Source organism: Alosa sapidissima, chromosome 13 (genome assembly GCF_018492685.1).
Source record: "Alosa sapidissima isolate fAloSap1 chromosome 13, fAloSap1.pri, whole genome shotgun sequence".
Lineage (NCBI taxonomy): Eukaryota > Metazoa > Chordata > Actinopteri > Clupeiformes > Clupeidae > Alosa > Alosa sapidissima.
The window spans coordinates 11,582,832-11,607,463 of record NC_055969.1 but is presented as its reverse complement, the minus strand read 5'-3'; the positions used below and the strand labels follow the sequence as shown (position 1 = coordinate 11,607,463).

At 41.2% G+C, this 24,632-nt stretch overlaps 2 protein-coding genes across 10 annotated transcripts in view; one reads left to right on the top strand and one right to left on the bottom strand.

Annotated features, from left to right (window-relative positions):
• Positions 1–11: 11 nt before the first annotated feature.
• On the bottom strand, positions 12–23,690 carry LOC121680484 (integrin alpha-2-like). Its single transcript, XM_042059885.1, has 31 exons — positions 23,662–23,690; positions 22,794–22,810; positions 14,599–14,722; positions 13,557–13,666; positions 13,270–13,358; positions 13,054–13,168; positions 12,561–12,685; positions 12,330–12,478; positions 11,898–12,048; positions 11,659–11,824; positions 11,458–11,531; positions 9,198–9,336; positions 8,934–9,079; positions 8,006–8,149; positions 7,605–7,808; positions 7,192–7,322; positions 6,069–6,232; positions 5,605–5,753; positions 5,370–5,480; positions 4,978–5,063; positions 4,741–4,882; positions 4,547–4,639; positions 4,338–4,414; positions 4,108–4,191; positions 3,481–3,583; positions 3,181–3,291; positions 2,290–2,400; positions 1,859–1,972; positions 1,551–1,640; positions 1,021–1,137; positions 12–514 (listed from the first exon to the last, which is right to left on the bottom strand). Exons 1-31 carry the CDS (start codon positions 23,688–23,690, stop codon positions 452–454), a joined length of 3,528 nt encoding a protein of 1,175 aa, XP_041915819.1. The 3' UTR covers positions 12–451.
• Positions 23,393–24,632, top strand: part of ank1b (ankyrin 1, erythrocytic b) — a 106,512-nt gene continuing 105,272 nt past the window's right edge. For 8 of the 9 annotated variants that reach the window (XR_006021566.1, XR_006021565.1, XM_042059309.1 and 5 more), the window contains exon 1: positions 23,394–23,814. Coding sequence is in view for 7 of the 9 variants with exons in the window: in XM_042059309.1 (XP_041915243.1) it covers positions 23,689–23,814 (126 nt within the window). In the remaining 2 variants the exon portion in view is untranslated. Of the gene's footprint in view, positions 23,815–24,632 lie in introns of all 9 variants that reach the window. The other variant, XM_042059307.1, reaches the window with a different exon arrangement.

Genomic DNA, 24,632 nt, shown 5'->3' with positions numbered 1-24,632 from the left:
TAGGTCGTAAATGTTTTCAGGATAATTAACCTAAAAACTTTGGGCCACATAAAAAATATAGGATCAGGTGAAGGGTTGCATGCACGTACATGTAGTGTACACATTTGCTTGATTAGCTAAACATATAAAATATTGGTTTTAAATTATAAAAATGTATTATGATTTCCCTAGTTGTCTAGACTTTCATGCCACTTTAGCGAATATCCTTTCCCCCCATCTTAAGTTCCTGAGCCATTAGTCACATATTAACCCACTCCTTATGGAGACCCTCTGGTTAACCAATCATTCCTCTCCGCAGGCCTCCCATTCTGTCTGACCAGAACACACAACTGCTTTTTAAAGAAGCCCACACTGTGTTGGCTGCTCAGATGGGTTAAAGGGGGCTCTGTAGTAGCCCAAGTTCTTCAACGGGGAGGACTTTGTTCTCCTGGTGTGTTCTTGTGCGAGGGCTTCAGTCGGTCTCATTCTTACCAGTCATACTCAGCTGTTTGTGCTTCCTCTTGAAGAAACCAAGCTGGTGAAACACAGACCATATAACTCATACCACAATGTTCTTAAATGACCAACTTAATTCAACACAAATTCAAAGATGCTTCAGAAAAAGCAAGACATGGCCTAATTAACAAAGTCTGTCACCGGAACAGCACAGACCACAGACTAACTACCCTAGGGAGCCTGGATAAGTGTTCATAAACTCGAGGGACATCTATATAGTATATATATATACTTTTTAGATCCCGTGAGGGAAATTTGGTCTCTGCATTTAACCCAATCGGTGAATTAGTGAAACACAAACAGCACACAGTGAGGTGAAGCACACACTAATCCCGGCGCAGTGAGCTGCCTGCTTCAACGGCGGCGCTCGGGGAGCAGTGAGGGGTTAGGTGCTTTGCTCAAGGGCACTTCAGCCGCGACCCACTGGTCAGGGCTTGAACCGGCAACCCTCCGGTTACAAGTCCAGAGTGCTAACCAGTTGGCCACGGCTGCCCTCAATCTTCCCTTTTCCAGGCAATCACTTACAGTCCACAGTGTTGATGTTACAATCACCAAAAGAAGCAGACCACCAAGCACACTTCCGACAATTATAACAAAGGGTATGTCCCCTTTCCCTCCAGATTTGATGATGGTTACCTTCACCTTAGTGGAGAGAATTAGCAGTGGTCAATACAGTGTTTCACAGATGATCCACTGACAAACAATACATATACTCATTACTCTCCGAGTATGGCAGTGTAACATCAATAGTAAATTGTAATATTTATACATGTAAGTTAATGATGGTATAAAGTCATCTGATAGTCTCAAAGGGCTAAAAGTTGGAACTGAACGTTCCTGAACTTTCACCACTGAACTTTTCACAGCCTATTTGTTAGCCCCTCTTTGACAAATCGTTGGACTTGTTTAGAACTTTTAGACTCCGTTAGTGTCTCGTTGCTCCAGCTCACCCATAAAACAAGATTCCCCCACAATTACATAGACATTTATTGTACAAATCCCCCCTAGGTTGTATAAAAGATATATCATTCAGATGTGTAAAATAAGTCCTGTACCTTGCAGTGTTTGTCTGTAATCACCAGTAGATCTGGTATGTCAGTCTCAATATCAGCACTCACACTCAGAGACAAGGCCTGAAAAGATGCCTGTAAGCAGCAGAACACAGGTATCTGTTTGTACTGGTACACTTGTGGAAGTTTAGAAACAAAGATGCATCTAGTTCCTTCTTACAAATGACTGGATTTAAATTCCATTTCAAAAATGATAATGGAAATGTTAAATAATTCCAGCACATTCTAGGCTGCCAGTGCTGAAAATATTGACATTAAATGATTAAATTATGTGTAAGATTTACAATACATACTAAAGCAAAGGTGCTGTTCCATATCCGTGTTGTAACGTTTACAAAATAGTGGCTCTTTATGACCGTGTCTTTGAGAACACATGTCACTGTCTGGCATTGTGAGGTGTTGCAGTCCTGGAAAAAGAGAACAATGTTTGAGGTAAATACCTTGTCATACATAACAAAACATTTTTATTCACTAATATTTGTGATCATTTTGTCATATCATAGCAATTACATAGTTTTTTCAGTTCCCACACATGAAAAAAACTCTTCACTGCATCATCTCCAACTCAACAAATATACAGAGTAGTAGGTAGACCAGTCCATAAGGACTTATTTGTTATAGTGGATAGGACTGAAGCTCACTCCTCTGATGCCAGTGTGATTGCTAATAAATAATCCACTTTATTTCCTCCCACACACATACACAGAGATATAAAAACACACACCAGGCTATCAATGCCCTTGAAGGACTCTTTCATGAAGGTGGGTGAATGGAGGTATCTGCCTTTCTTCAGTGTCTTGAGAACCCCATTCACATCACAGCTTACATTACTAGACTGAGGGAAATGACAAATGGAAAAAATGACAGAGGGGAAAAAATAAATTGTTGACTGATGTTGAGATGATAATTTTAAACACACACTATACCATTCAAGCGCCAAGTAATATGATTCATATTACAGAGACAGAAATGCCAACATTACAGTTTTGATGTGTGGGTTGTCTGGTTCCAGGCTCTCACGCCTGTTTCCCAATCATAGATGGATTAAGCAAAATCCTTGACTAAATAACTTCACAAGTGGACTTCATACTCGTTGAGTTCTCTTTTAGTCTAGGACTATTCCATGTGCATGAAACTGGCCCATAATAACACAATCTTGTGTTACTACTTACTTAGGCTAATGTGTGTTAAGTATTAATGTTATACTCATACTTATCATAGTTAAAAGTAAAAGTTAGGGCACTGGGACACAAGTGCCCACGAGTCCAGCCCGGGTCCAATCCCACCCCATCTCTCTCTCCCACTCGCTTCCTGTCAGTTTCTTCACTATCATATCTGAATAAAGTCAAAAGGCCTAAAAATATATACTGAAAAAAAAGTAAAAGTTGACTGGTAATCAGCAGATGGTTGTATCCAAAGCTCAAACCCAGGCCATCCGATTGTCAGGCAGTGACGTTACCACTGTTCCACCACACCCTTAAAAGGCACTTACAAAGGCACTTCACAGTATAAGGACATTCATACTTCCAGAAACATTATTTTTCACAGGGCCAAAAGTTATTCATGGTGCATGAGCTGTGGCACATTCTCTTAATATGTATGTCGAATAACTTACGGGGGCTGTTGTCACTCCAGTCAGATAGAGTAAAGGGTTTCCCAGAAGTGTTTTGATTGGCAGAGAGATTGTGAGATAGACCAGACTGACTGGGAAGTTCCCCGTAGAAACCTTTTGGAAGCAACACCACAACAACATTATTATTCAGCTTCCTAGGCACTTTTTAGAGAACATAAACAAATTGAGCAAATCAGCATGACCTACAGTATTTTGTGTTTACTAATATTTCACTAGTATTCCTCAAAAACCTTATTACTGAGGAAACGGTTTGTATTTGTAACTTGATGGTAAAACCCTTACCTTAAGCATAAAGTTAAATTCTGGGCCAACGTCTTCATAACTTGTCATTTCAGTCCTAACTTGGTAAGCTTTGTCAACCACGTAAAAAGACATATCCGCTTCCCTGATGAGAACAAAGGAAGGAAAAATGGCCAGTTAGAAGCTTGCATTCTTTGACAATTTAATACAGGGGCATTTGTGGCCTACTGGTCAGGGAATCAGACTTGTGACTGAAGGGTGGCTAGTTTGATCCCTGGCTGGCAGGAAAAATGTGGGTGGCGGGAGTGATTGAACAGTGCTCTCCCACATCCACGGATGAGGTGCCCTTGAGCTAACCCCCCAATGTCGCCGGATCAAGGGGCTGCACTGTTCCGGGTGTGTGCTCCTAGTGTGTGTGTGTTTGTAGTGAGCTCATTACTCCAATTGTGTGTGTTTGTGTGTGCATGTATGTGTGTACACTACCTCCAGATAAAGGTAAAATACAGAGGACAAATTTCCTACAGGACAATAAAGTATAACTTAACTTAACTTAACTTAGCATAGTATAAAATGACTGAGACGAGCCTGTCTTATCTTCAATAAAATATGATTGACTGATCATCAAAAATCTTCAATGTGCTGTTTGACGAGTATCTGTTGTCATCGTACCTTGTAAAAATGATCTCAGAGTTATACTGCACAGGGATGGAATGATGAACCACATTATCTGTGGGGTTCTCCTCTTCGCTATCACTGCAACAGGTTAGACAGGACAACAATGAGAAGGCCCTTGGTTCTTCAGTTAGTTTTCACATTATTATACTATTAGCAACCTACACTAATTTAAAGTGACTGCTTGTAACTGTAGTGTAGAGATGGAGATAGAAGAATCAGAGTACCTTTGGGCTTCAAAGGTTACTTGGGCCTTCCTCAGAAGTTGATCAGTATTAAAATCGAAAATCATCTCGAAAGTCACCTGTTCATAACAGCAGTTGGAGTTAGACCAAAGAATACAAACACACTCACACTCTCTCACACTCACACACACACACACAAAGTAAGAGAGACACACATACAGGCACGCACAAAAACCTAATGTTAGACTCACTGTTTGATCTCTCATGAGAACATGGCTGCCCACCTGGCAGGACAGGTTTTGGAATTCTCCAGTGGATGTGCATTTCACCTCAGTGACATTATTCTAAAATCACACACACAACAATAATAATTCAACAAATAAAGTGGAAGACCTAGTAGTATATCTGTACTAACTGACATCACATTATATAACGAGATACATACAGGCTGTGTGATTGAGGCATAGAAGAGGTTCTTAGAAAACGTGGCAGAGACTCTGGCATTGTACGCATTCTCCTTCTTATTGGTGACTGATACCATGAAAGACAGTCGTCTGTTCTTCTGACTGACCAACATGGGAGAGGAACTGAAACATGTAGGCAGATATTATCTCCACAGGTTAGTGTCACCATACACTAGACCGTACACCAAACACATACTGCACAACACACGGGTTTCTACCTTGACTGCTCTCCACTGTTCCACACTCTCAACTGTAAGTCACTCACACACACATCATCTGTGCCACAGTCTTTTGAAAATGGAATCTGGAAAAAAGCAAGAAGCAATCATATCAGGGACAGTTTCCCAGACAAGGATTAAGCCTGGTCCGAGTTAAAAGAGAACTTCAATGTCAATTAAGATTTCTGTGTAGGACTAGGCTTAATCCATGTTATAGAAGACATACCATTGTGTTTTGTAGATCATTTTATCTCTGATCAAAGTCATGAAAATTAGTCTTATTTTAGCATAATCATAAAACACATATTATTCAACAATCGTCACCATTGTATGATTTTAATGATATTTTAATGATATCACTGCTATTGTTCTGTGTTCAAGTTGACACTCACAAAGAAGTCCCATGCTGTTGTACTGAATACATCTAAAACTGGGTTGGAATCTGATGCTTGGAGAGCAATGTCTAATCGTAAAGCAAACAAATTCATCAAGTCAGATGAATCCTGCAGGACAGAGACAGAGTTTAGTCCATTCATCTGTTTAAGAGGTTCTCTATTACTCACTATTAAAACATATAAAAACACAGAAACATAGCATTAATAATTATTTCTTAGAATACTAACTCACCTGCACATAAACTATGTGGTCTTCACACAGTGGCTGCGTGGTGATATGTATGTCTTTCTTTACAATGCGCTCTGAGTTACTGAACTGGCCTCTGGAACTGACTCTGGAAGACTGCAAGTCCGCATCCAGGATGATTGTGTAGGTTATGGCTTCGAAAATATTTACTCAATATTTAATTATTCAATTAAATAATTAATCTTATTCTTAATATTTATAAATATGAATATTTTAAATATTAATTATATATATTCAATATGTCATTTATAAATATTCACTTTAGTTGTTTAAAAGGTTTTGAAAAGTTCTATGAATTATTCAATAAACAGAATTGAATAATTATCAAAGACAGAAGAAAAAATGTAAAATATTTAATATCTAAGACAAAGTTTGTCTCGGTTTTCTGTTTTTACTCTCGGGTGAGTGTTGCTTACAGGTCAGTGCAAGGTGTAAGAGTGGTGGCCTACCTGCTGGTCCCATAGGTACAGTAGGCCTGAGCTGGGCAGTGAAGCACACCTTAGCCTTGAAACAGGATGCCATCCTCCCCCGTAAAGAACAGGTTCTGTTCAGGATGCTGACTCTCTCTGGTATACTGGAGACCTCAGCAGTGACCACAACTATTCCCCGAGACCTACCACCACACAAATAGAGCTTTGTCAGTCATCTGAATCACAGTCATGGTTATGAGTGTAAAGCTAGGAACAGTATGGCATAGTCATTTAACAAACGTGTGATGAATTGTTTTTTCTCTTACTTCTCTAACTGTCTAGACTTCCGTACAGAATGCTATTGCTCACTTTGTAATCTATTTGGGATTGTTTTAAAAATGTTTAAAGGGACACCAAGCAACGTTTTCGTGTTAATTAATCATCTTCGTAAGTCGGTATATGGTTAAATGACTCATTACAGGGCGAATGAAGGCTCTCTCGCCCGCCCCTACTGCCTGTAGGAAGAATATCCCACTTGCAAGTTCGGTGTATCTTACCGACCGAAGCAGGATCAGTTTACAGCACAGAGGCAGGCTAACAAAACGCTAGAGATTGTTGCAAACGTGTGTATAATGGCAGAGCCGGCGAAGAAGCAGCGAAAACCCTTGACGGAAGACGCAAAGAAAAGGAAAAGAGCTTCAGACGAGCGAGGGGGAGTTTCGTAGAGAAAAAACATCAGGCTTGCCTGGTGTACCTTTAATGGGTACTAACACAAGACGGATGCTACAGTTGGCAGACAGTGAAGGCACACATACTGTAGTGTTCCCATGTCAATCAAATTAGCTCTTTGACCGCTGGGAAAGGCATATCAGTACAATAGCAGGCATATCAGCATGGAATGTCCTGGCATTCTGGATATTTTGGGTTGTGTAATATCTGTCATCGCTTGTTTCACACACATCACTCTAGAGTGGTGTAGGATTCATTTGACATGAGAAAAAGCATTTCACAGCGATACACCATCTTTAAAGCTCAGAGATAATGGACCAGATCTGAGACATGGATTTGAGCCAGAGCTACGATATAACTTTCAGAACAGAACAGAGAGCCTTGTAAATCACTAACAAGTGAATCTCTTAAAGAGGCATTTGGTCAGACTTACCAGAGCTGCACCACCTTCCCATAAGCCCCCACTGAGATGTCTGGGATGGTGTCTCCATTCAGGTCTCCACTGCCATCTAGAGAGCGTCCAAAGTATTGCAGCGCAGGGTCCACCTTCACTCCCATAATTCTCTAATATCCAAAATTAAGTCTTAGAGCTGGGGCATTCTGTTTGTTCACTCTAGTGAGCAGCTTACATATTGATGAGGTATTTCAAGAATTCATTACTTGTAAAGTATTTGTGTTAGGATTAGTTAGGATTTTGCTCTGTTTGAACAAAATCCCTACACCTGTGGTCTGTGGCCTTCAATAAAGTGCACGATGTAAGTAAAAATACAGTAATTGACAAAGAGTTTTGGTTGATGACCAAAATAACTAGTGTGAGATACAATTGACATAACATGGTATGCCAACCTGTGAGTGATGCAGTCGGACAGTGGTCTTGTCTCCAAAGTAAATGTAAATGACTCCATGGCTGTTGTCCTCCAGAGGTGCTCCCACCACAACGTCACTGAATCCATCCAGGTTGAGGTCAGGCACGGCAGAGATGGCCATCCCAAATCGGGCATTCTCCACAGCTGAAGGACCCACCAGGAAGCCCTGGTCACCCAGAATCCCCTGCAATGATTTGGATGCAGGTATGATTGAAATAGTCCTTGCAAATATTTCATCAATCTCATTTACAATTCAGTAGCAATATAGAAATCTATAAATTGACCAAGTGCCTGACAGTGCATAACTATTGCTTTTCTTTAACAGTAGCTTCTTAAAAACACAGTGTTCTATATTTCGATTGTAGCAGGCCTCTTACTCACGTTGGTGATGGAGAACACGTAGACCTTCCCCGTCTCCTTCTTGTCCTCACTCATAAACATGGGCGCTCCCACCAGCAGCACGTCCGTCACGCCATCTTTGTCCACATCCACAGGACACAGCACACTGCCAAAGTATGAGCCCACCTACAAAAGAACACGCCACCACTGGTATTCAGTCTGTGACCTGTATATCAGTTTTTAAGCATAGTGCAATTTCTGAAGGTGGTTTCTCAACCCTATCTATCAACCCAAAAAAACTGTATCCTAACCCTAATCTCTAAGCCTAACCTTCACCTCAAACTTATTGCCTTAAACTTATTCCTAAACCTTACTTTGCCCCAAACAGATGCCTTTAATGTATAATACCCTCCCACAAACCTATCCTTAACCCCAAACTAATGACCCTCACCTAACACCCTCCCATTAACCTTTCTGTAGCAATCCCTCCAAACCCTCCTTGCCATAGATACCAATCCACAATCATAACCCTGAATAGTCCCTGCTTCTATTCACCCCACATCAACATTACACCTCACATTTGAAAGGTTATGCTCTGTTACTTTGAGACCAAGATTCTTGTGCAACAGTGCGCATCAGACTAGGCTCTTCCTGATATCAGTACACAAACAGCCAACTACAGTTACCCAAACCATACAACCCAGAACCTTTTCAAATGGGTAACGTGAACACTGAAGAAGTCCCTTACAGACCATTCTGTGGTTTGAACTGTGAATAGCAATAAATTCCCCTAAATCTTCCCCTTCAACCATAGCCCAAATACTAAACTACACAAATCCAGCGTGTCAGTTTAAAATACTGTAAATATATCAAAAATCATTGATAGGCCTACATATGTTTATATCCAGTGTCTGAAACAAATATACATTGTACACAGGGAGTGTTTTAACAACAATAGTAGTGATATTACCTGAGTCCCCCTCTGGGTGTCTATGATGGAGGCCTGTGCTGAGCTGTCCAGTGTGTAGACCACGACCAGGCCAGAATGGTCTGCCCGCGGGGCTCCAGCCACAAAGTACTCAGTGCTGCTGTGCCTCAGTGATGTCACGGAATAGCCTGAGGGAACAAACAAAGTACTGGTCTTAGCAGTGACTTAAACCAGACAATTAAAATCTCCCACAGCCAATCTGGTTTGTAGATGATGAGAATTGATACATTTGACAAGACTACTAACCAATGTAGGAACTGTGGTTCTTGTTCTCCAGGATGCTCTCAAAAGCTTTCTCAGGTAAAACATCAGATGTCTGACCCTTTTGATGAACAACTGTTCCACTCCAACCATATGCTCCTACTGCTCCTAACATCACCACTCCCTACAGCAGCCACAACAATAAACACAGAAATAAAACATAACATATGCATATGCAGAAATGCAGAAATACGCATAACATGATTCACAGATAATTTCAATATAATTTACTGGTTCATTCTATAATTCGGGGTACACTTCATGTGTAGAAAACAGCTCAACTCTGTTAACTCTGTTATCTTGTATCTATGTAATCCAGTGACAGCATAGACGATAACAGAGTTGACACTTCCCATCATTTTGTGGCGTAACTCCACATACTAGCCTCAAACTAGTTACCATATGGCATGTAGGAAAGCAGAATTTCATAGATTTTGATCATATTACAATTTTTTTAATCAGTGAGAGATTTACTCCAATATCTTCAACATTTTGTGGAAATTAAGGAGTATTACATTCCTCAGTGCCTATCTGAAATATTCTACCAGAGGAAGTGTCATCTCTCAGTGCAGATGTCATGCTTCATAATAAATCATTGTGGCTTTTATGATGTGGTTTTATAACAGATAACAAAGTTGACAAGAACATTGAGATGGATAAAAAGAATATGTTTTCAATACTGAAATTTCACATAATACATAAAATAGACATTCTATGCAACTGATTGTATAACAGCTAATGGATTAATCCCCCCCAAAAATATATTGTTAGATAACATCATACTATTATAAAGCAAAAGAGCTTGATCATCTGGAGACTTCGCTCACTGCCATGCACAACTGACAGGCTGAGGAAGTCATTTGTCCCCAGGGCCATTGAACTGTTCAATGCTTCACTAAAGGGAAGAGGAGAGATAGACTTCTCTGCATAGTCTGTCTGCCTCTCCACCCTCTCGATGTTTGAGTACTGACTGTCCACTACTGTTTTACTACTGTCCACAGCCTAATGTTTTACTGTTTTACTGCTACACTAGCCTGACGAGCCAGACCCACATTCAAATGTAGGGTCTGGGCACTCACCGTTCGCAGTGCTCAGTCCGAGGGGCGGGATAATCAGTTGTCTTTCAAATTCCCTCTGCACGCAATAGGACAGCGGCAGCGCTATGAGTCCCATGCCTTTCCCACCAACGGAGATAGTTGGCTAGTTCAAACGTTTGCCAACTTAATAAAAGTTTAACTTGTGTCACACTGTTCGCCAACAGCAACATCCATCTTATTTGTTTTCAAGTAGCAGGGAATTCAAGCCAAACCGTTGCAACTCTGCCATCAATCATTATGTTAAGCCCACCTAACGACTCTATACACAATTTCATTGGCCTGATTGAGTTTCGATTTCTGGAGCTCACAAGCCAACGGAGAGTTGCTAGACTAGCCCAGCTAGGGGCGCGTCTAGATTTCTAGGCTACTGCTACACTGTTTTTTATGCTATATTAGCACATATGACCAATGGCTTCTGCTACAATACTGAATGGCTGTAACCCTATTACCTCAACCTATTCTTGCATTGACATAGTTTTTATATTACCTTGTCTACACTATACATTACTCTCTTATCTGTCCATATTTATTTATGCTGGTCTCTAGACCTTATTCTTGCACTGTTGCACTGTTGGACTACTGTTGGACTACTTTTTGCACCTTCACCATGACACTCACTCTCTTGAGCACCTTACCATGCACACAGGCCCAGTCCCGGCCCTGTCACTGCAAGCGCCTCATGCTTGATCATCCTTAAGCACACTGTGGATTTTTTTAAATACATTTTTTAAATTTAATTTATATAGTATATTAGTATTTAGTTTTTTAGTTTTTCTTATCTTCTACTGTCTCTATTGTACAGTGGAGTTTTGTTATATGTATATACTTATATTTACTCTTCCTGCTGTAAGTGCATGTTGTGTATGATGTCTGTATGCTACTGAGACCTTGAATTTCCCCTTGGGGATCAATAAAGTATCTATCTATCTATCTATCTATCTATCTATCTATCTATCTACATCATGTTTATATACAAATACTCATCTAGCTCCAGGTTGCCCTTGTTCTTCAATTGAGGGGCAGATAAAGTATAGCTGTGATCAAGTGCTTGAGTGCTTCTGGGTGTTTGGTTTCATTTGAACTATCAGTTACAGCACTAATACATCAAGGTGGCTGAGAGGCTGAGAGTAGAAGGGAGACATTGACACCTCTTTGCTGGTCTGATGAGCGCTAAAACCAACTTGGGCAAACTCCATCTGGAAGTCTTCACCTTTCCCAACTCCTGCAGTGAAAAGACACAAGACACATTTCACACCAAATCAATAAGTGAACTTTAGTGCAGACTCACACACAACCAAACCTTAAAAGGCCTATAACAGCAGAACCAGACCTGTATAATGAACACATACCCTCTATATTGAAAATGCGATCACCCAGAGTTCCTGCGATCTCCAGGAGAGCTTCCTCTGCCGCCACATGGAAGTAGTGGCGCTCCGTCGGAGTGCTGGCTATGGACTCCATCTCCGTGATTAGAATTTTGGGGTCTATATTGTTCCTGTTGTAGTAGCCGAGGACCTTTAAAGGCACAGTCACATGGGTTACACAGACTCTAAACAGACTTTTCATTAAGTTCAAATGACAGACTCACAGCGATACTAAAGCGGGTGATGTCCTCTTGTTCACATGCTGCTATCGCTTGGTCTCGCATGAGTTTATCATTAGACTCCCCATCAGACACCACCACCATCACTTTAGTGGCTCCTGGACGTCCTCCATACTGTGGGAGGAAAGCATACTCACTGATACACATACGCACACACACACACACACACACACACACACACACACACACACACACACACACACATATATACAGATATGCACACACACACACACACACACACACACACACACACACACACACACACACACACACACACACACACATTCTCTCCACAGTGAAAATGAGGAAAATATTGAGAGAGAACATAGAATATAATACTACATTATCAAATAGAAGTTAAAATGATATATACTACATAGAAGTTAAAATGACAATTAAGTAATGTTAAATTACTACCTGGCAAATTGAATGGCTGAGAATGTATTGGTCTGGTCCCCACGTTTCTGGGGCATGTTAGACACTGCAGCAAGCATGGACTCTTTAGTTCCATAAGAGTTGAACCGAAACTCAAAAGATGTGTCAACAGCATACTGCATGACACTGACCTAAACACATTAAACGGCAATGTGATATTTTGAATCTTTACATTATCATTTTAAAAATAATTTGATTACTGTAAAAACGGACCTGAGTTTTATCAGGTCCAATTTCCAGATTCTCTAGTAGTTTTTTGAGGAATGCAACAACTGATGGCCATGGGTATATGCTGTCTGACCCATCCAATACAACCATTATGTCCACTGGCCCACAGTCTGTTAATTAATGGACAAAAATGTAACAATGACCATTACATCAGACTTCAAACTAGTAACCTATATTAGTCTTGTAGACTAGTAGCCAACCTCTACTGTTGAAAATGATCTGAAAATGAAAATGATCTGTATTACAATACCAGAGTTTTGTCCATAAAAGTAATTTTGTTATAGTAAGTTATAGTAAAACAAGTACGTATGACAGAAATGAATGATAGTTCATAGGAGTTCATTGCTAATTAATGTTTGTTAAAAGTACAAATTATTCAGGGAAGAATGAGGAAAGGGACCATAATACAAATGCAGGACAATAAACATCCTTTTTTGCCATTGTGCTTTGTGGCCCAGGAACAATATAAAGCTCTTACTTAGATGGGCTGGAGAGAATGCTTGAAGTGGACTGAAATGGGCGCTGACTTCAGCGCAGACTCCAGGGTAGAAGTAGTGACTCCCACACCTTTGGGCCCAAAGTGGCCCACACGTCTGAGGGTGATCCACACACAACTTACTGTTAAGTTTGGATTAGTGTTTTAGGAAACTAGAAGAATGGGATGATCTAGGATGTTTGTGGTAGTGGACATTACCATGAACGCCTCATTCGTGGGCTGAGTTATAATTGAGCCCAAGCTCATGTTGACATTAATGTTTTCCACACCGGGAATGGTGACTGAATCTGAAATGGGAAAGACGAGTTATGCACTTTGTTCAGCTCATCAAATAATAATACATTTGATTTGTATAGACACACAAAGACACTTATTTAGTGCTACTAATGGTACTTCCAACTAAGCATAGATTAAAAAAGCAATGTATTTTTCATTATGTGGGATTTGTTTAAATTTCATGTTCACAAATATAGCTGTAATCTTACTTTGGAGATTCAGTCTCTCACAGTTGGATCCTGGGCCTGCGATCTCACACTTGTAAATGTCCCCTTTCTTATTATCAGGGGTTCCACTCCAGGGAGAGCCCACCAGCAGCCTAGAGGACCGTACCAATAACAACCATATTATGTATGTAAAATTGATATCTCAACATCTTATTTAATGTATGTTAATTAATGTGTTACATCCTGCTTCTAAACCTGAGTGTTTCTAGGATAACTTATATTTGAAGTTAAAGAGATCGGCATTTTGTGAGTAAGTAGTGGGCAATGTCACTGTCAGCCTTGACATCCAATTCAAAGAGGTTTCTCTGGCACAAGGGCATGTGGTTTATTTAACTGAGACAGTGAACTGTGACGTTAGTTTAATGATGCAGTTTTCCTGGGAAGAAAGAGGGGGAGTTCCTGGGGATTTTAGGACGTGAATGTATTCGCCTCCTACTCACAGAACCCTGCTGAGAAAGAAAAAAACAAACATCCAAAACCCTTTTGTGTTTCCATGATGGTATGCTACATCAAGGATCAGCTAGGTCCACCGGATCAGAACCACAATTGCTATTACACTCTTGGTTTTTAAAGTGAAACACTGAAAATAGGGTCAACAGATCACTAGTGTTTGCCAGCGTTATTGAAAAAAGATTACACATTGCAGTCTTGAATGGTAATTGTATGAAGTGTGCGTGTTTTTGTGTGTGTGTGTGTGTGTGATTTGACCTCATCTAAAGGGAACACACAGTCGGCCTGAGAAATAGATATACACACCCAGCAGGGTTCCTCCAGTTCAAAAGAGCTTAATTATTTTTAACTCTGCCTCTTCCTTGTGTATAATAGCCCCAGCACAATGCTTAGGGGAAAGCATCCAAAAGCTAGACAAATAAACCCTGAATGTCCATCACACAAATGGACTACCTTGCTTTACTTAAGAATTGTTTAGTAACACATACACACACACACACACACACACACACACACACACACACACACACACAGAGAGACATGGTATATACGGGCATACACACAGAGGCCATACCATTTCCCCAGGTGATTGGTGAACTGCTGAACGGTGTAACCAAACTCCTCCACCGCAGGTCCAGAGAACACTTTGGCTCCTGACGTCCCTACATTAAAACTCTGGCAACAAGGAATCAATGAACCTGCCATAAAAACAAGGTTACAGTAAAACACATTTATACATTAAAAAGAAGAGCCCTACGTTCAAAGCTACATCTTTCGATCCTGGAAACATAAGGCTTTAATATTAGAAATCGCGAAATCCATATATAGTGTTCATATTTTTATATTTTCCCAGAGAAGAGGCAAGAAGTTTCAGCACCCTGGAGAGTGCAAATTCATAACTTGAATGAATTTGCACTCTCTTCTTTTGGTATCTTTTGATACCTGACGATACCTGACGAAGACCTCTGGTCGAAACGTTGTGTTAATAAACCACTCTGGGAGCTTATAGAAACAGTGTGCGGGTATCTTTTTATTTAGCAAATTCATAACTGCAATCAATATAATGAATTTGTAATATGCTTGTACTATTATAGTTTAGAGTAACATTCTGTTGTTTCGATCTTTGTTATCAACAGATTTGTAACTTAATGAGGAACCAGTTTCCAGATTCTATAGGACGCTGTCACATGAAAAGTTGTTCAAGTCTGCATATTTGCATACTTAAACTGACAGAAGAAAGGTACGATGGCATAAGATTTCATAAAGGTAAATGTGTATAAAAATGTACAAAGTTAAAATTATGCACAGCGTTTTTCTTGTGTTTTGTAGTTAACTCTTTGAATAACTGAAAAATATATAACAAAATCTTGTTTTGAAATAAGTTCACAAAAGGCCTTGTGGTTTGGGTGAGATAAGCCCCTCTGCCTGACCACAATGACACCATGTCACTCATACACTTAACCAGTAAGTTCCCCCATAAGTCATTGTGGATGTGGGAAACAGCACCACAGTCAACACAGATACCATGCCAAACACAGAAGCTTAACAAAAACACATACAAATAACATACAATACTGTATATAAGGAGAAGTGTAGGAAGACACATGCTGAGCATTTGCATATCCAAACCTTTTGGTAAGGTGATGTGTGATTTGCAATGACCTCAACAAAGTTATCATACCATACACACACTAACCCTCAAATTTAACAAATGCATAGGCTACTGTAGTATACTCTGGCTGAAAATGTTTAGAATTCAGAGATAGCATCAGGGTTGCCATTCCCTGGTTACATTTACATTTCAGATGTTGAGACTCTTTAGTTGTCTTCTTTTGTATTGTATGTTGTATTATGACTGTAATGTGCACAGAACGGTTTTATTTCATTAATTAATTCATTCTTTCTTTCTTTATTTAATTTGAATTTGTCTATACTGAACCTGTAGGAGTCAGATTCATGATTCTGTCATTAGTGTCATTAGGACAACTCTCTAGCTGAGCTAGTTCACTACCCTGCTTTACATTTTAGAACAAGGAAGAGAGAATATGACAAAATATCAATTTACAGGTTAGGACCAACTTTGTGCTGCATCCTTTATAAACTAACGCATTACGATGTGACATCATATGAAATCAGAAGAACTGACACGTGCATTTAGGTTCAAATAAAATATTCCTACCTTGCATTAAAACCAACAAAATAAATTCCTTGGTAAAAAATACGTCCATGACAATTTAATCAACAATTTTCAGCGACAAACAGCCGAGTCGACTCAGCCTGTACCTCTCTGGATCTTCTGAGCATCCATCCACTGGTGTAGGAATATTTTGGACAACGTAGCCTAAAACAAACCTCCCCCAAATCCCTGTCATCGAATCAGCTGTCATGGATGTGTAGCCTATTCGATTGAGTTTTATGCGAATCTCAGTGTTGTTATCGATGACTTTGAGTAGGCTATTGGGGAACTATAGCCTATAGCCTACTATACTTTTTCGCTGTTTACGGGAGCTTTCTCTCTAGAATATTTGACTTTTCCAATCTAGGCAATTAGGCTACAGCCAGGGATTAAAGTGAAAAAATATTTTGACTGAACTTTTTTTCAGGCCAAATCATAAACTGTTCACATCTACAGATTGCACCCCTTTTTTGACTTTGGTGGTGACGTTTTGATTTAACTTTGCTGGTGAGAACGTCATCAGACACAACCAACCAAGGTAAAACACAACTGATGGGCTTTGAGGGCGAGCGACGTGTCAGAGACCCTATGCATATAGGCTGCTATAATGAATGATGATCAGGTGGCGGGCCGGTGCGGTTATCAATTGTAGTTGTAAATCAAAATAGGATTGGTAGACTGTCGGAATGGCGGTAGGCCTAATAAAATGGGTCGGATTGGCAGCATGTCGGAGCAGCATGTCTGAATAGCGGCATGTCTGACAAAAAGCATGTTGGGGTGGCAGCCGGTGGCAGCATGTCTCCATAACCCATAACCCATTTCTCAGTAGCTTGGTAGCGTAGCTGTTTTCAGAAGCATATAGCTTTTCAATAGCTTAGCTGTTTTTTGACCATGTAGTAGCTTTTACAGAAGCTACATTTGGCGTTTGTGGAGATCACAGTAGAGCTCCCTTCTGGCCGCCCACATGAATCATTTAGGCTATATTCTGTAGGCTATTTTAAACTTGACAAGACAAACAAATTTTCCATGCCAGAGATGAAGCAACGAAATTGTGCTTGCAAAGATAGTCTAGTGCGTGGTTTTATTGATCAATGGTTTTATTAAAAATGGTTTGTATTAGTTTTAACTTGCACATGGTAAAGATACACTCACTGACTGGGTAATTGTACTTTTAAATGTAGGCCTAGCACCAATATTTCAGCCATGCAAGTGGAATGAAACAGGGATAATCAAGAGGTGAAGGTTTTAAAGGTGAAAATCCATCCAACAATGAAGATGCAAACATGCAGGCACACATGCAGTGTATGCCTTTGCTACTGTACTTTGAATACAGTGTTAGACTTGAGGGCTTAAGTTACAGTAAAAAGTTAGCTTTGTTTCTGCAAACTTAAAAAAGGACCTTTTGACCTTTTGATGAAGTCCAGCCAAGGACACTGCATATGGCTGTGAAAGGAGATAAGGTACTGGAACATAATGCTGGCTACAAAACAAATACACACATCTCATTGGTTACACTCTGGATAATACCACAATATATAGTGAGAATATTACGGAGGTGGTTTTCGATTTTAGTAAGTTTTTATCTTTTTCCACATTTATTTACCGTATTTTCTTTTCCGGACTAAGTCGCTCCAGAGTATAAATCGCATCAGTCAAAAAATGGGTCATGAAGAGGAAAAACCTATAGGTCTATATAAGTCACACCGGACTATAAGTCGCATTTAGAAATTTATTTCACAAAATCCAAGACCAAGAACAGACACAAGAGACTATGTAACTGGACATATAGAGACCAAAAAGATTGAGAATTCTACCGGGGATGTTGAAGACGGACGAAGGAGTGAAGGGCCCGACGGTAATTGTAAAGCAATTTACAAAAGATTCACTGAACAAAAATGCTGGTACATGATAATGTAGCTAGAAATGTGGACAATGCAATGCAATGTAATCAAGCATTTTGGGCGATGTGGAGGCACAAGCTGGCAGCAGAGCAAATTGGGAGACTACTGTACCTCCGAGAATGAGAGAGAGAAAAAGATGTGCGTTTTAAAAGACCGTGCAAACTTTCAATGATGCATACTAAGGAAGGTACCCTTATTTTAGAGACTGTTCACGTCTTTCTTAACCAGTATGGACATTTAATCTGAAAATCAAGTTATTCAACTCACACAGAATGTGTGAATCCTGGTTTAACCGGGACAGTCCAGATTTTGAGTTGCGTGCGAGTCCCGACAAAAGCCTGTCGGGACACTAAAATGTCCCGGTTTACACCAATCACTTAAAGTGTGGTTTTATTATATAGCCCAAACATTAACTAAACCCATGTAGACTCACTCAAGACTATAGCCTAAAGTGTCCAGCGTATGATTTCGATAATGTGCGTGTGTGTCAGTTGATGGTAATTTTGATACCATAGATTTAATAGAGACCAAGTCAGACCAATAGTATGAAAAATCAGGAACAGAGTTTATTTACAATGATGCGCATCAAGGGAGAGACAGCATGACTTCACCTAAAGATCCATCAGCTGCTCTAACTAGACAAGGAAATAGTTAGGGTTTAAGTATCCTTCCAGGCTGACGGGAGATGGCGTTGGTCATCCCATCTCACATGGACTACACTGAATCAGACCCTGATTAGTGGCAGCCTGGCAATCTGGAGCAGACGCAGCCATGCAGAACAGTGAAACACTGCAAAGTCATAATATTCCTGCTTATCTCTAAATACAGTCACACACAGATATACACAGGGACAGTACAGATATCATACAGTCATTACATAGAATCATACTTTTAGTATCAAAGTGACCTACTAATGAGAAATGCAGAACATTAAACCACATATTGAAATATTGGACATAATGTAGAACATTAAACCATATATTGAAATATTGGACATAATGTTCTATTCCACTTTCTCTCACAGTCAATCGTAACAGTCTGCATATTAATCTTTGCAGCCAACCTTACAGTTTATCTCTGTAAACATTATTACAATGCCTCGTCATGCCTCATTTTAACGGTTAGGAAAATGCAGAAGAGAAATCATTCTCAAAATAACCCATGGCTGTGAGTTTTGTTTTCAAATGCTTTCATTCATGTCTGGATGAGGAATGTTTAGGAGACAATCATAAATCCTCAAATTATGGCTGGGGTAGGCTGCGCAAAGCACAGCACCTTTATGTGGGACAGGCTTGTATTCGAGGCAGGCCTTTATTTCTTACATGGTGCGTTTTATTGTGAGACATGCGTTTCGTTTGGAGCAGCTATTAAAGGCAGAAGATGTTCGGTTTGGTTTGGGATTTAATTTACGTTTGGACTGTTTGATTATATTGCTAAATGTTGGAACTGATGGCCACTGAAATCTGTGGGGCATTTGATGGTTCACTATTAAGTTTTATGTAGTTGAAAGAGTGTCGGGATTTCCATCCGCTTATTGCGAGACAAGGCATCCGCCTTCATTTATTCATGGAACATGTGCTGTGCTGTAATGGAAACCTCATTGCATATAGCCAAATAGGTCTACGAAAGCCTAAATTGAGTTTTTTTTTTTAATTATGCATGATTTAATTTTTTTATAGAATTCGTAGGCTGGAATGCCTCGCAGCAACAATTGTGTTTAAATGTAGGCTACTGCTTCAGCCTCTGGCAAGCTCAGAAGGGGGCGGCAAGCGTCTGGTAGCTTGAGAGCGACGTGTTGGAGACACCCCCACACACCATCCCTCTTCCTCTTATCTTCTTTATCTATCTTCTCATAACTTATTGTGGTTTGATTTATTTTAAGTCATTAATTTTATTCTTTTTGGCCACTCATACAGGAAACAGAACACCTTCACTTCTTCCCAGAAGGTGAGTAGCCTATAGTCAGTGGAATAGTGTGTTCATGCAGACATCCTTTGTTTGTGTTTATTGGAAATCCTTTCCAATAAACCAATAAACACCTTGACCTCTGAACTTTTCTGTTTTCTGTTTGTGCTTCGGCACAATCTAAATCAACCAACTGACATTGATCATCAAAGCAGTATGTACTCGTCTATCACAGAACTTTAAAGGAGCAGAAAATTGTAAATTAAAAAACTGAAGACATTTTCAATGAATGCATTACTGTGAGCAGCATTGACCTGTTCTTGTCTTCTCCTGGGTAGCTGGCAGTATTAAAGAAGCAGCAGATGTAGAAAAAGAGGTGAGAAAATTAGGTCTGATATAATATCTATACATCAGAAATATTATTTAAAATGGTTTTGGAGGTTATATTTTTCTTTTCCAACAACCAAATCACTCAATTTAGCAAGTATTCTCAAAAGCTGACATGTGCACTTGACAAGGGCCTAAAAGCTGACACACTTGAATACCATAACATATTATTTCAGATAGGACTATACGACATTTCGCGAAACCTCACATTCTGTAGCTTTGAGAAGTGCTTGATTTCTCTGAAGCCCATGGCTGCCACCGTACAAACGCAACAGTGTATTCTTATGAAAGGCCACTAGATGGGAACCTTGCATAATTTTAGACCAATTGATCTGATTCTAGAAATTCTCACCGACACCGTAGTAGAACAGGGGAGGATAGGCTAGATTAAGAAGGAAATTAGGGTATTTTGAAAGTATAAGTAAGTATACTCTTTTGATCCTGTGAGGGAAATTTGGTCTCTGCATTTATCCCAATCTGTGAAACACACTCAGCACACAGTGAGGTGAAGCACACACTAATCCCAACGCAGTGACCTGCCTGCTACAGCCGTGCTCGGGGAGCAGTGAGGGGGTTCGGTGCCTTGCTCAAGGGCACTTCAGCCAGCAGTTCCTACTGGTCGCGGATTGAACCGGCAACTCTCCTGTTACAAGTCCAAAGCCCTAACCAGTAGGCCATGACTGCCCCAAATGAAATGTTAAATTGAACTGAAAGTGGACTTAGGCTTGGACTAGAGAGTCTGATAAGTCCTCATCTTGTAGGCTATCAAGTCCAATTTAAGTTCAACCTGATTTCAAAGTACTCCGTTTTTGTTCTCAATCTATTATTAGCTTACCTTATTACTCTTAAGGGTCCATTCAAATAAACAGGTGAGATCTCATTTCAAATTTTTCTGTCCTGTGGGGGAAATGTAGACTAGCTAAGGCTAAATTTCTCGATTGCCTAGTGTTATGAGCAGACATTTGTGAGAGCATAGAGACACGATCAAGGCAAGAGTTTTTGCTGTTGCCGATGTTTGCTGAGTTTAGTTGTGTGTTTGTTCACACACAGCACATCTCCCTCATGTAATATGCTATATAAAAGGCACTCACAAATGTGGATGACATAAACCTAGTACACTTATTTCCCATGAAGACTTCATAATCCCATTAATTCTTTGTATACATTTATTATCATTTAAGACCTATAGTAGTTCACCTGTATTTTCACCTGTAGTAAAAATGCATTTTGTAGGAAGATGTATGTTAAAAACTAGATATTTTCAGTTTCTGTCATTTGTCTTGGATCTGCAGGATGCTTTAAGTTTTTCTTCATACTCAAGCATGCCCAGCATTAGTTAATGATTCAACCTTTCTTCTGCTCATTTAACCTTGAAATAGTGCACAGTAAAATGCATTCAGTGTTGATAATTCGTTCAAGATTTTTTCATGGTCATTGTTTCTGAAATTAGTCTGGTCACAGTTTTGCCTTGAGTTGACCTAATCCTCACTTTTAGCACTGGTGATAGTTCAAAAATAGTGCAGGGGCAGGTTCTCAAGAACAAAACCATTCCTCTTATCAGGTTTGGAAGGAGAGTACACACAGGTTCAAAGACATGCCTTGAGCCATTTTTAGTGAAAATGATTGATTAAAATAGACTGAAGCCAGTTTCATGTGTTATTTACGGAACTATGATAGCCGAGAATTATGATGAATGTCGTGTGTGTGGTCACATGGTTGAGAAAAAAAAGGGCGAGAGGTAGCTTGAGATCCTCTGCATGATGTCAGTGCATTTCTTATTCTAGCGTCACTCACGCGCTGTTGCAGTGGCTGCTCCTCGGTGAGGCTCACTGGGGGGATTTGCGAGCACGTCAGACAGATGTGATGAATAATGACCGTATACATCTCCTGACACCTTCAGTCCTTCACATAAACATACTCTTGTGCTACATTTGACCCTTAAATGTAAAAGCTTTCTAACCGAGCATTGCAAAGGTGGGTTTGAATGTGATAGTAATAGTAGTTCTCCACTGCTTGTGTTACCGAAATAATGTGTGCGACTGGTCAGCAGGGGGCGACATTACAGCAAAATAAAGAGGTTGCGAGAGAGAGAGAGGAAAAAAAGGAGAGGCACACGCTTCTAGAGACACATGATGCTGTTCGAATAGTAAGTGTGCAAAGGGATGGCATCGCTTTACCAGTGCTGAGGTGAAATGTGCCTTGCTGTGTCTTTCTCTGTCTTTCTCTCCCACTCTCTCTTGCTCCCATTCCCATGGAATGTGATGTCTGTGGAGACAGTTTTCTGATGTATATATATTTTTTATCCTTAGCTATAATACAATGTATACATGGGAGGCAGAACGGCTATAGAATATGCTGCCACAATGACACGGCTGAGGCGTGGTGTGTAGCACACTGAACATGGAATAAAACGGAATCTGCAGAAAGGGGGGGGGGGCAGGGGTTGGTGCTATTAGTGAAATTGTACTTGCTTTCAATCAGGTAGTCTTTATTCTTTCGATGGAAATTATATTTAGGTGTTGACATCATGCAGTGATGACCAAATGCTTACGCTGCTGCAGAGTGCTGTGTTGTGCTCAGCGGTGATTGTATTGCTCTTTGTGGAATATTTGTCTTAACCTTGCAAGCAAATGAAGGTTTGAAATGCCAACAGAGCTAGATTAGAATGAATGTGGAGCAGAGGGAGAGAGAGCTGCTGCAGTCTCCGCACTGTGCTGAGGCCGCGGCTGCGTGACTGGTCTACGCTGGGAGAGAGAGGCAGAGAGAAGGAGAGGCAGAGAGAAGGAGAGAGAGAGAGGGTGAGAGAGAGAGAGACAGAGTGTGAGAGGGAGAGGGTGGGGAAGAGAGGGAGAGAGAGAGAGTGTGGGAGGGAGAGGTAGAGAGAAGGAGAGAGAGGGTGGGAGAGAGAGGGAGAGGGTGGGAGAGAGAGAGAGAGAGGGAGCAGAGAGAAGAGAAAGGGGGAGGGGAAGGGGAAGGCGCCTGAGTGGATGAGTAGCAGCATCCCTCTCTTCTCTCGCATGCTCGCTCTGAGCTGGTTGGGCTAGAGCACGGTGATCCCACAGACACACAGGCGCGTGCACACACACACACACACATACATGCACACACACACACACCCACTGCCACGCAGGCTCGCACACACACACTCACACACACGCACACAGGCGTGCGATAGCGCCTCAGTCACACGCGCAGCGTCCTCCTCCTTGTCGTCGTTGTCGGTGCTGGTGGTAGCGGCAGCCACAGGGACGGGCGAACACGGCCGTACCGAGACGGTCTCTCTGCCCAGGGCACCATGGCGCAAGCCGCCAAGCAGCTCAAGCAGAGAAAGGACCTAGCCGAGGCGGCCGCCGCCGAGCTCCGCGAGAAGGAGGAGGAGAAGCTCAAGAAGAGGAATAGATCCAGGGACCGCCGGCGCAAGGTACACCGCACAGACGGACAGGCGAGGGAGGGGTGGACACGGGGCTCCTCGGAAGAGGGGGAGATGGAGAACGAGGAATGGAGAGGTGGGGAGGAAGAAAAAGGAGGGGGTGGCTGATTGCTGTTGCGCTCTCTCTCTCTCTCCTTCTTCTCCCCTCTCTCCCCCCTTTCTGTTTTCATGTCATTATACAGGACAGGTGCAGTATGACATGCATGCAGGCAACACGCCGTTGTTCCTCCAGCCATGCAGTGCTGGCTGTTTATGGACACTGTGTGTGTGTGTGTGTGTGTGTGTGTGTGTGTGTGTGTGTGTGTAGATGACGAGGTGCTCTGCTGTTAGGGTGGAGGTCGGTGGGTGGGGAGAGCACTCTCTGTGTGTACGTGTGTGTATGTATATGTGTGTGTGTATGGTGTGTGCTGTGTGCTGACTGACGGTGCTCTAGCTGACCATCGTCAGTGGCTGGTGATTTAGGATGCTGTGGGTGGAGGACGCACGGGAGGGTTGCTTTGAGTAGCCCTTCATCCCCCGGGGTGCATTGTCCTCGCTCGTCAGCCCCTGTTTGTTTTCCGTGAAAATGCCGTTCCTCAGCTTGGTGAGATTGTGGAGGTGGGGAGGGTCTTGGCGGGGGCTTCATTCATTTGGCTGCATGGTGGTACAGACCCTGCTGCCTCTGCTGCTCATATCTGTACAGGCTGTACTGCTTGTTGGTCAGTAGCTCATGATTACCTCTGCACTGACCTTCTCTGAGTCTATTCTCAGTGTGTGTGATGCCTGAAATGGTGAAGGGCAAACATAGAGGATTTTTGAATAGTCACTCT

Bases quoted from the DNA above. Each gene is read 5' to 3' on its own strand.
- LOC121680484 (XM_042059885.1), bottom strand. From the start codon at position 23,690: ATGGTGCCCTGGGCAGAGAGACCGTCTCG. The intron at 5,064-5,369 runs GTGAGTGTCAAC...GCTTTTTTCCAG, and splicing joins CAACAGCATGGGACTTCTTT to ATTCCATTTTCAAAAGACTG. The intron at 4,192-4,337 runs GTACTCTGATTC...AACCTGTTGCAG, and splicing joins GTAACCTTTGAAGCCCAAAG to TGATAGCGAAGAGGAGAACC.